This window comes from Esox lucius, chromosome 14, assembly GCF_011004845.1.
Source record: "Esox lucius isolate fEsoLuc1 chromosome 14, fEsoLuc1.pri, whole genome shotgun sequence".
In the NCBI taxonomy this organism is placed as follows: domain Eukaryota; kingdom Metazoa; phylum Chordata; class Actinopteri; order Esociformes; family Esocidae; genus Esox; species Esox lucius.
In genome coordinates, this window is record NC_047582.1 from 8,355,944 (window position 1) to 8,368,134 (window position 12,191).

Genomic DNA, 12,191 nt, shown 5'->3' on the forward strand with positions numbered 1-12,191 from the left:
ACAGTGAAGCAACAAAAAAATATATACAATCTGTATACGGAAGCTGAATACTATACCCTGAGGTCAAAGATATGTACAGAAATAAAACCACTCTATCTTCAGTAAATCAGCTTGGGTAGGTCCAATTAAGGTCTGTTTTGCAATGATAACCCTCAGGGCCCTTCTCCTGGGTAGCATAAATGCAGCTTCCCTTTTTTTCGACCCTCACCAAGCGCACAACAAAACAACTCATTTTTTCGGAGAAACCAAGCAAAGACATTGCACTAACTAAATATTTATTTTCTCTCTGTCTCTTGTACAGTAATGATAGACCACACAAGCTGGAGTCTTCAATATTATATTAACTGAATTATTTTAACTAGAAATTTAATAACTAAATTATTAAATTACCAAGACACACAGTCAGTTCAGAAAGACAACCAATTTGGTCTATGTTTAAGAGATTTAAGAGAATGAAAACACCTGCATTCAGGTGATTAACAATAATTAGGGCAAACTGGATCTCATTGATACAATCCTATTTTTATTGCCAGACCTGCACATATTAAATTAATGGGTAAAATAGCTTTGATTATCCAACAATCGAATAGCAAGTCTTTGAAAGAGATTTGAGGGGGACTGGAATTCACAGGGAAGGGTCAGGAAGACTGTACACTGAAATATCCTTATTAGTCAGCTAAATGACAAGTATTATGGTGGGTGTAAGAAATAAGAATTTGGTCCTTTCAAATAAATGATTATGACACTGCTGAGAGCTCAGCGCGTCAGGGACTGACTGCAATTTTTGTTTCTACATGTGCAGACAATGAGTAGTGGCTCGGCAGAGAAACGTCATTGCAGGTTTCTGCCCTCCTCTAAGAATACCACACTAACGTCTTCAGCACAAACCATCATTATTAGAGGAGATCCGAATAAAGCCAAAATGGAGCCAGCAGCCAATATGTTTGCAATATGTTTGCCTAAGCAAGGCCCCTGAACTGAACACTGCAGGGCTGATGAGACAACAGAGCCCCATTTATTCCAATGAAGGCATGTGAGGTGGGGATGGGGACCGCTGGCAATATAAGCGAGGTGTGGGAGTCTAAACAGGGCAGAATCAGTTCTTGGGGAAACTCGGCAACACTGAATCACTACTGAATCAGAACCGAGGGAAACTCGGCAACACTGAAGCACTACTGAATCAGTTTTGGTGAAAGCTCTGCAACACTGCATCACTACTGAATCAGTTCCGGGGGAAACACTGCAACACTGCATCACTACTGAATCAGTTCCGGGGGAAACACTGCATCACTACTTAATCAGTTTTGGGGAAACACTGCAACACTGCATCACTACTGAATCAGTTCTTGGGGGAAACACTGCAACACTGAAGCACTACTGAATCAGTTCCGGGGGAAACACTGCAACACTGAAGCACTACTGAATCAGTTCCCGGGGGAAACACTGCATCACTACTGAATCAGCTCTGGGATAAGCCTTGCCTTAAACTAGCCTGGTTATTCAAATTTTTTATAAGTTAGGAATACTGTCATAAAATATGGTGGGCCTAGTTTTTGGTTTCTCTTTTTCTTATGTTGAATGCGCATGTTTCAATTATTAGTAGGGGAAAGGGGCAGTGGAGGCTTATATACCGTATGTTTTTTTCAGCGAGAAATGCACCCTGGGAAAAATAGAAACAAGGCAATTCAATTCCATTCCAGGAGTTTATGTTTTTAGATCTTAGGTGGATTTTTATAGGACCATTAAAGATCTCAGAAAACCTAAAATGGTTCCCTTATGAGTAAAAATTATTCATGTAGCTCATCTACTGACAGATGAAAGTTAGTTTTCAATCAGGGTGTTGTGATGCATTAAAAGGTTTCTTGTCCTGACCGATACATTTAGGATACTCGTCTCCAACCAAGCTTAGGACACTACGCATGTATGTTCAACAGCTTTCAGTCGACGTCGCTGATCAAAGTCAAGTGTAGACAGGTCAAGCAAGCGCATTAGCACACTGCTTACTCACACACTCTTGCACACTCTTACCTTGGACATTATACAGGCGTAGAGTGTGCGTCACATGATCGAAGGTAGTGGTGATCTCAGAGAACACAGAACCTTTGGTTACCCTGATCACTGGAGACTGAGCGGGAGAGTACATCTAGAGGAGCGCAGAACATCAATGAGAATCCAATCACTCATACATAACACCATCTCCCTTGCATTTCTGATGAAAATACCTCAGACAGAGAGCTGGAAAGGGAAAACAAATGTGGACAAACTCAAGTAGCGAAACCACTGTAACAACTGGCATCTCCCTTCTTCGCAGGATTACATGATACAGCTGTGATGATACGTGTTGACAAAGCAGCATCAATCCCGTTTAATAAAGTCGTCAGGTTTACCTTGGCTTCTCCGTCGGGCAGGAACAGGTAGGCTCCACTTTTATCTCTGCTGCTGGTGGTACCATACCACGCAAACTCCACCTTGATCCGGTGTTCTGAGCCGTCCTCCTTCAGCTTCAATCTCTGAGGGTGTCAGTCAGTCGAAAGAAGAGGGCTTCAACACCTACACAGTCTCCATCATACTGACAGTTTTACCTCCGTGATGAGGAGCTCACAGCAAGGTGTAGGCAACTAGATTTAGCCTCGGGACAATTTTTGTCTGAGTGAATGTGTGGTGGGGTTCCAGAACAGAAATAATATCGAAATATATAAATGTACATTATAGAGTAATTTGTACACTTCAGGCTAATTACAAGTAAGACCAAAAATAGTCTGAATTTGAAATAAATGAATGTAATAACTTTATTCATGTAGCTTTCCTACAATTCTATTTGCAGGGATACTTCTGAACAGATCTAAATTTGTTTATAAGCCAGAATATTGGTGGATCTGTCTGACTTAAATACATAATTTTTTTTCTTGATTATGGGCGATCCAAAGAAATAATTGCGGAACGGAAAAACAGACTTTGTTGTTGTAGCGGAGCTGGTTCCATCAACAATGTGTTGAGTTTGTTTGAGGAAAGAAAAAAACAAGTATGAATTAAGGCTTCAGCTCAGCTTGGTACCATAGTCCAGTGCCACACAGCTGATCTTTCAGACTGTGTGCTTTATGACTCCGGTTGAGTGCTATTAGAAAGGCTTTGAACAACAATTGCACTTCTGCGGGTGTTCTGTGTTCGACTTTTTTACAGCAATATACTTTCCTAGGCTGCGCTTGTGCCTTTACCTCCATCAGCCCGGTGGTGGCGGAGCTCCAGACCTGGAGGTGGGGGTTGTGGATGCTGACGGGTGTGGTGTCGTCCTGGGGGTTGTTGACGGTGAAATGCTTCACGCTGAGGGACAGCTCGCCACCCTGCCTCAGGAAGAGGTACTGGGCAGTCTCCGCCCCGCCCTCCTCGGCCTTGCTCAGGTGGTAGACTCCAAGACCAAGTGCTGGCACCTGAACTACGAATGACAGCTGGCCCCATAAAGGAAACATCACAGCATGCAAATGTCAGTGGACAGCATAAACCGAAACTTTTTCTGTTTCACCATGGACTGTTTTAGAAATCGGCGGTTTCGTATAGTGGTCAAATAATGTAGAACCCGTATCAAATCGAGGGAGAAGTTCGCTCACATTTATTGGAAAATTGCAGCACAGATGTCATACGGTGAACGTTCCATTATCTTCTCACTGTAATGTTGGCTACCAGCTAGCCTATACATTAAGGGTGTTTCTAACTAAGACCATGTCTTTAGAAGTCAACCCCCATGCCATATGGCCATCGTAATCATTCCTGTCATTAGAGCACAACCTACAGAGAGATAATCTAAACAGAAAGGTTTCTGTTGTTCTCATTATCTAGGCACATTCACTTCCAATGAAATGTACATTCATATTGTAATTGTTAATGCTCAGATTCCACAACTGGTATCTGGAATCAATCTCAGGTACTAAAAATACCACAGTTGTCGGTTGACATGTTTCGTAATGCCAACCAAACCAATCAAAGCTTGTTATAACACTCTTCCCCAAATGAATATTTCCTGCCCGATACTCAGTATTATCAAGTCTATACACTCTTATTTTCACCTATTTTCCCCTTAAATTACATAATGTAACCAGCAATATTTAAATGAAAAACAAATGGATAATTTCTTTGAAAAATTATGTGAAAAACTGCAAATGCCTTGATTGCACAAGTGTGCTCACCCCACAACATAAACCTCATGGAAGCACTGTTGGCTTGGTAAAAGCAGTAAGACTGTTGGGCTACGTCTACCCATCCAAACACTTTCTATAGGGTCTGGACTCTGACTGGGCCATTCAAGGATATTTATCTTCCTTTATGCAAACTGTTACATGGTTGATTAAGCTGTGTGCTTTAAAATGTTGTCATGTTGAAAGGTGAAGCATTATCTGCAATATCTGATTTATTGAGTTATTCATTGTTACCTCTACCCTAAACCTGAGATCCTGTCCCTGCTAAAGTGAAGCGGCCCCATAGCATGGTGCTGCCACAACTATGCTTGACAGTAGCTACTGAGCACTCTGGGTGATGAGCCATGTTGCCTTTGCACCAAAGAAATCTTTTGAAATTGAGTGTGAATAAACTTTTTAATTTTATTTCTCCAGTGTTGCATTTTTGTTTCCAGCACCACATTGGGTGTGCTGTTGATTCTGCACTTGTCGTTAGATCCTTGTTAACCATCGCTATCTCAATATGCAACAAAGAAACTGAGTAAATCCTAAAGGAACAGCTGGTTTAAGTTAGGGCTAATCAGAATCACTTAAATTGATGTCTGTCAGTTTCATGCACAGATTACCTTTGTACATGATTTGGAATCTAACTGGCTGGATTATTTACATGACAAATTATTTCAACATTTAAAAATCCATTATCAAAGGTGTGCACACATCCACAACAAAGACATTGACTTATCCATTTGTGTTTTTACATACTGATATCGTTGCTTACAAGGTATTATTAAAAGAGAAAAATGGTCTGACATGATTCGTCCCAATTTCAGCTGTCAACAAACTTCCTTTCCAATCAGGCTGTGTAGACTCTTGATACCCATTTTATGTAGGTGACTGACCTCAGTAACACATTGAGAAATTAAAAAATAATAGATAAAGCAATTCCCGGACAATCGTACCTGGAAGGCCTCTGTGGAGGCTGTGGTGGCGTCATCCCAGACTGCGCTAACCTGAGCAGGGATGGGATGACTGTGGGACGTGTCCACGCGTACATGGGGAGTGTTCACATACACAGTCACCACTGACATCCGGTCCTGCTCCGTGGGGTTGTAGATTACCACAGATCTGGAGGAAAAACATTTTGGTAAGACAAATGTTTTGAACTGAAAGTGCAAACAAAACCAGTTAAGACAACAGATGCTAGAGCGGTCATTAGGTTTAGTGCGGTTAAACCTTTGCACTTAGATTTACCTAGGCTGCAAGCTGATTTTCAGGACGGTTTTTCGTGGCAGGGCATCTTGAGCAGGCTGGACGTCATCCTGAGAGAAATGGGCCAGACATTTAAAATTGATTTGCAAAGGAAAACTAACCAACACACAGTCCACAGGCTATTTCCAGTTCTTTGGGAGACATTTAAAAAATATATAGCTTTTTGCCTCCACTTTCGGCAATTTAAAAGCTATTTAAACATCTGAGGCTCATTCACTTCATAATACAATTTCTATTAGGTTTGAATGAGTGAGATCTTTCAAACATTTTTTCCAGCTAGAGTAGCAGCACAAGGAAGTGGAAAAGGTTACATTGTTCTGAAAATGTATGTTGACTTCCTTCTTGTGCAATTCGAATAATCAAAGTGTTTTCTGCCTCCTTGAGGGATTCTGCCAAAGTTAGAGTGTGGTAAACACTTCATGCACTTCAGTCCCTGCAGCACTGCCATCAACCTTCCCCTTTCTAAAATCACACCACTCATCTGAAGTGTTTCTATGCATAACCAACAACGTTTTATCCACACAGAAATTAAAATGCCTTTGAAAAATACACCCACCATTTGTAGGAAGGCCTTTGAGGGATTGTGACTGTATGCATTTTTGTCCTTCAGTATCAGCCAGTGAGCGGAGTTGACCATCACTTGTTTCAAATTCAAAATGGAATGAAACAACCTAAGAAAGGGAAACATTTTCTACTAAATATCCAAAGGAAAGCTGTCAATGACCTGAGCCAAATGTATTGTATTTCACTCTCATTCAATCAATGTCTATGGCCCGAAACAGGAAATAATCAGTAAAACCATATTGGTGCAATTGTATTTGCAGATTAGAACAGCTTTTTGTAAATTTGTTTGTGTTTGGGACTGACAAAACTCTTCCTCTGGGGAGTGCTTGGATTAAAAAGAAATGTTTTATTCAAAACACAACCCTACCACATCAAATGGTTTTAAGATGGCAGTAAAATTGTCCAATCAATTTTAATCTCTTTTTAAGGACACATTGTGGGTATGTAGCCATTATAAGATTAAACTTTAGAATTTGGCCTTTAGCACTGCTATAATCTCAATAAATAAACAACAAGAACAGTCAAATATGTCAAATAAGATAAACCAAGGATTGAGGATTGTAGAAACTGAAAAGCATCTGAATGTTTGTGCCCACTACTAATACTGGCAACCTTGATAAATATGAGGCTGTGAGAAAATGTCTTCATATTTTTTCTCAAATACGTGTGCCACAATTATTGGCAACCTCCCTTTGCCAACATAACAGCTCTGAGTCTTTTCCCGTGATGCATAATGAGGTTGGAAAACACATGGCAAGGGATCTGAGACCATTCCTACAAACAGAATCTCTCCAGATCCTTCAGATTCCAAGGGCCACACAGGACTCCTCTTCAGCTCATCCCACTGGTTTTCTATGGGGTTTAGGAAACTGGGGACTGGGACGGCCGTGGCAAAACCTAGATTCTGTGGTCAGTGAACCATATTTGTGATTCTGAGGTGTGCTTTGGATTACTGTCCTGCTGGAAGAAACAACCACAGCGCAGTTTATGCTTCCTGGCAGAGGCAGTCAGGTTTTGATTTAATATCTGCTGGTACTTGGTGGAGTCCACACTCTGTATCCTAACAAGGTGTCAATCAAATTTATTTATAAAGCCCTTTTTACAACAGCAGTTGTCACAAAGTGCTTTACAGAGACACCCGGCCTTAAAACCCAAGGAGCAAACATCAGTAGTGTTGGATTTCAGTGGCTAGGAAAAACTCCCTAAGAAGGCTGAATTTTAGGAAGAAACCTAGAGAGGACCCAGGCTCAGAGGTGTGACCAGTCCTCTTCTGGCTGTGCCGGGTGAGATTCCAATTAGAAGAGTCCAATTAGAATAATAAATACATTTCTCTGGGCTAAATCCAGAGTCTATTTGATTCTAGACTAGGTCAAAAGTATGACCAGGTGGACAAGGACTGTTTTTCTCATATCTACCAAGGGGGCCAATATTAGCAGAGGGGACTGTATCTGAAAGTTAAAACCTCATGAGCGAAGATTTGGCGATCAGCCATGCATTGCTTTCAATTGTGATTTTGCCACAGTCCCTTTAAAAGGGTCCTGAGCAGCTTTTTAAAGTGAAAAGAAATGTACCTGTTACAGACATGTACCTGTTACAGAGGATCCTTAGGGTCAAGACTAAGAGCTCCAACCATTTGAAAGCTATAACCAAATTTGCAGCAGTAAAATCAAGAGCACTATGTACATTAGAGATAATTTGCGTTGCCAATGTTCACGAAACTAACCGGCAATGCAATCAGTATGACTTTGTTTCCCCATTAGGGGTATATAGGCGACCAGCAGGTATTATGTGAATTGCGCCCGGTCCATGGGACGGGTTTTGAGAAAGGCTGGATTAGTTGATCCAGTTGTCCAGTAGTTGATTTAGTTGTGTTCATGTTTAAAACATCCCTACCCTCATCAAAAATACCCAAAGAAAATATGAAGAAAACCAACACAACAACTAATAAAATAAAGTGGTACCTGGTACCGTAGTCAATCACTACCAACTCCTTGCCGGTGCCTGCGATCGCATCGTGATGCTGGAAGAGACCCAGGTTCCTCCTGGCTTCCGTGAGCAGTCTGTAGCTCTCCACAGATGGAAAACCATTCGGCTTCCCAGCCCTCTGAATATTGGCCAGGGCGAGGGAGAAGAGAATCTCAGCACCCCTAAAGGAAAGTTGGTATTTTTGTTATTTCCCAACCAAACCGCAACAGGTGGGGTTTTAGAACAGGTCCAGAAATTGTCCCATGGGAGGGGTACATAGAGTGGGCAAGCAGCTAAAACCGAACTATAATCTGAAAATGGAATTGAAAGAAAAACCAGAGCGTGTGACACTTAGGTTTGCCATGGCAAACAGACATGCATCATGTTCATTACGGAGAACACATTTTGGATGGAGAGGTGCTGTGTAATTTGTCCAATCACAACACAGAATTGTGTTTTCTATTGCAAAATGTTTTGACAAATTGACCAGCTGAACATCATGACTATTCACTAATATCAAGGCGCTCATTAAAGTAACAGATTGTTCATATAAGGAGCATCATGGGCCAAGAGCGTAAGCAAAGTTCCCCAAATTGACCACAGTTGGAAATCTCCAGAATTTGATTGCAATCAGAGACTCAGCCTGTATTATTGAATCCACTGAACCTACAACAATGAAAACTAAAAGGTTTGTCTTACAAAACAAAGCTCTTCACATTAGCCATAGCAAGTATTAAGGAAACCAGCAGGTGGTAGAGGCTTTTTTCAAACTGCTCCAACCTTGTGAAACTAGTGTGTAGCTGCTGTTAGACATAAGAAAGTGTTACAGTTTAAAAGACACAATTCTGAGTTTGAGTTTCAGACCAACGGTATCTCGTCCACAAGGTTAATATACAGATAATGGTTGGAACTGGTATAATGGGAACACTCAAAATCATAGGTCAGGATCTTACTAATTCATTGGCGTTTGTGTTTTTTCAGTCACCTTCCTCAATATTATTCTTTGCATGTTGGCGATTACACATACTTAGTCGGCCCAATGGCCAAGCAAACGATTCATCTGAGGTATTTTGAGCATATTGTTTTGACACAAAACGAAAACGTTTCCTTAATCTAATCCTATAGATATCCCAACGTCTCTGAGTGAGACCTGAATAGGGGAAGCCATTTGACTTCAAGGCACTGACTGCATCTAGACAGCTTCTTACATATTACTACACATTGAAGCGGCTGACTCAAATGTACCACGTAAAAAGCCAATAGTTCTGCCTCCTCCTGAGAAAAAACATATTTACAGAACGAGATGATGACCTTGAAAATAAAAATTTTTACAGAAAGGGAGAGCAGCCGTAGACCACATACTGTGCACAGTGTGGTTTGCAGAGTAAAAACAAGCAGCCGGTTGAGTGCCAAGACTAATTTAACGACTGTGTTCTTATTAGCCATCTCCACTTCCTATATTTAGACACCGTCAAATGCAAAGACGGTCTTGTTTGAAGGAAGTCCAAGAATCCATCCATCCAGTGTCTGGTGGTTTACTGAATCTAACAAACTAATTCCTTTCTGTCCTGAAGTTGAACCATCCAGGCATAACAATACGAGTACACATCTGGGGACATCAGTGGGACAGAACCATCCAGGCATAACAATACGAGTACGCATCTGGGAACATCAGCGGGACAGAACCATCCAGGCATAACAATACGAGTACACATCTGGGGACATCAGCGGGACAGAACCATCCAGGCATAACAATACGAGTACACATCTGGGGACATCAGCGGGACAGAACCATCCAGGCATAACAATACGAGTACACATCTGGGGACATCAGCGGGACAGAACCATCCAGGCATAACAATACGAGTACACATCTGGGGACATCAGTGGGACAGAACCATCCAGGCATAACAATACGAGTACACATCTGGGGACATCAGTGGGACAGAACCATCCAGGCATAACAATACGAGTACACATCTGGGGACATCAGCGGGACAGAACCATCCAGGCATAACAATACGAGTACGCATCTGGGGACCTCAGCGGGACAGAACCATCCAGGCATAACAATACGAGTACACATCTGGGGACATCAGTGGGACAGAACCATCCAGGCATAACAATACGAGTACACATCTGGGGACATCAGCGGGACAGAACCATCCAGGCATAACAATACGAGTACGCATCTGGGGACCTCAGCGGGACAGAACCATCCAGGCATAACAATAAGCGTACACATCTGGGGACATGATATTTGTCCGTTCTGGACGGTGGTTTGTGAGATCCAGGGTGTATGCGGGGGTCTGGAGGTTGTTCCGTAATGAGGGCTGTGTCGGAGAGTGTGCACAGTGAGACTAAAAGGTTGTGTGTGTGTGTGTGTGAGTGTGTGTGTGTGTGTGTGGGGGGGGGGGGGGTCAGTATTAAGGTCCCAGAAACCCTGCCTGTATTCCTGGTTAAAGACGAGGGCCTGGGGAAGGGGAGAAACTCATTACTGCTCTACTACTGGCTTGGTTCATTCACACACGCACAAAAACACACAAAAACACATCTCATCCCCAGTATCTCTATGTACTTAGTTCTTGTACTGATGACTTAACGGTCTCATGCCAGGGATCCTGTAATAGTAGGCCCTTATCACAACAGACAAAACCAAGGAAATCGATAAGTGTTGAAAACACTGTTCTAAACACTAACGTGGGGTTTTACCCAGTATCGGTAGAAAGTAGCCATGCTTTTGAGTACCTGGGACTTTGTTTATTCCTTGCACTAGATTACAAACTATCAGAAAGACTAATCGGCATTCAAATAAAGAATACTGTAACGCAAAGACGTTTGAATTAATCCACTGTGCAATTTACAATGCCCAGCATTGCAGATAAATGGGAGCAATGGTTATTTATACATCTAAAGCTCTGAGATTAGTCTGAAAATAAACTGTCAATAATAACCACATTTCAAAATATGATGGATTACAATGGCCAGATTGAAATAACATGCTGGTGTTATTTATTGTTTTTGTTAATTAAATGTTTCTGACCAAATACTCATGAATATTGACGAATGTGAATCCAGTCCAATATTCAAGCATCATTTTCTCATTATAAACTTTCTTCCACAGACAGAAGAAATGTTGTGTATTTCATCCCTTTATGTTTTGTAACACTAGTAGCACATTACACCAAGTATAATGCTGGGTTTGTGCAAAAGTAATACAAAAAAACTGCCCCTTGCCCCTTGCCTGCCCCTTGCCCTTTGTCTGCCCCTTGCCCTTTGTCTGCCCCTTGCCCTTCCACCTCCCTGACTTGGTTGTCCCTTCTGGGGGTATACACCCTCTCTGGTAATATGACAGAACAACTAGTAATGTAGGTTGGTAGTTATCCTCAATCAGAACAAAAGGAGAATATCGTCCCAATTGGAACAAAGGAGAATCTCTTCACACAGCAAGTGTTGGGTGTAGTAATGGGAAGAGATACGGTGGTTTGTGATGTCTGTTACAGGGGTTACAACATAGAAATGTCCCTTTATGTTGTGCTACTAGTGGTACAAAACATAAAGAGATGAAATACACAACATTTGTTATGTCTGTGGAAGAAAGTTTATAATGAGAAAATTATGCTTGAATATTGGACTGGTTTCACCTTCATCAATATGCATGAGTATCTGGTCAGAAACATTTAATTACAAACAATAACGAATCCAGATTGTTATCAAGCCATTGTCATCTAGTCAATTTTGGGATGTGGTTGTTATAGACAGTCTGTCTGTATGACAAGACTAGAGTCAACGGTATGGTGTAAAATGAAGGCAGGAAGCTTACAGCTCATGAAAGTTGTACTTGCAGGCCGACTTTGTAGCTGATCTTAATTTACTAAAATCTGTTAATTCACATTTTGTTACTTTTCATTACCCCATTAGTATATGCTTTTGTTCTATTCAAGTGAAATTGTGGTTTGGATGTTCTTCAGCAACTGTTCTTCAGTCCAGTTGTAAATAAACAATCTGTTTGGATTTCTGTTTCCCTAACTGACAGCCAGGCTGGAGTATTGGAGGTCATCCAATACTGAGTAGGATTCCTTTTCTACACTGAAAGTGTACTCTTTGGGTAAGAAAAAAATAATAATCTATACTCTGTTTTGAATAATGGATGATTAAACATCTAACAATATTTTTAAACAATAGAAAAAGAAAAAGGTTACAGTAAGCCATGTAAAAGCAGAA

At 41.3% G+C, this 12,191-nt stretch overlaps 1 protein-coding gene across 1 annotated transcript in view; it reads right to left on the reverse strand.

Moving 5' to 3' along the window:
• The window catches only part of man2a1 (mannosidase, alpha, class 2A, member 1), a 41,892-nt gene that overhangs the window by 8,240 nt on the left and 21,461 nt on the right, over window positions 1-12,191 (reverse strand). Inside the window, exons 10-16 of the mRNA XM_010900329.5 lie at window positions 7,964-8,149; window positions 5,995-6,109; window positions 5,421-5,488; window positions 5,129-5,294; window positions 3,216-3,446; window positions 2,388-2,510; window positions 2,029-2,143 (exon numbers count right to left, since the gene is read on the reverse strand). Coding sequence (XP_010898631.1) covers window positions 2,029-2,143; window positions 2,388-2,510; window positions 3,216-3,446; window positions 5,129-5,294; window positions 5,421-5,488; window positions 5,995-6,109; window positions 7,964-8,149 — 1,004 coding nt within the window. The remainder of the gene's footprint in view (window positions 1-2,028; window positions 2,144-2,387; window positions 2,511-3,215; window positions 3,447-5,128; window positions 5,295-5,420; window positions 5,489-5,994; window positions 6,110-7,963; window positions 8,150-12,191) is intronic.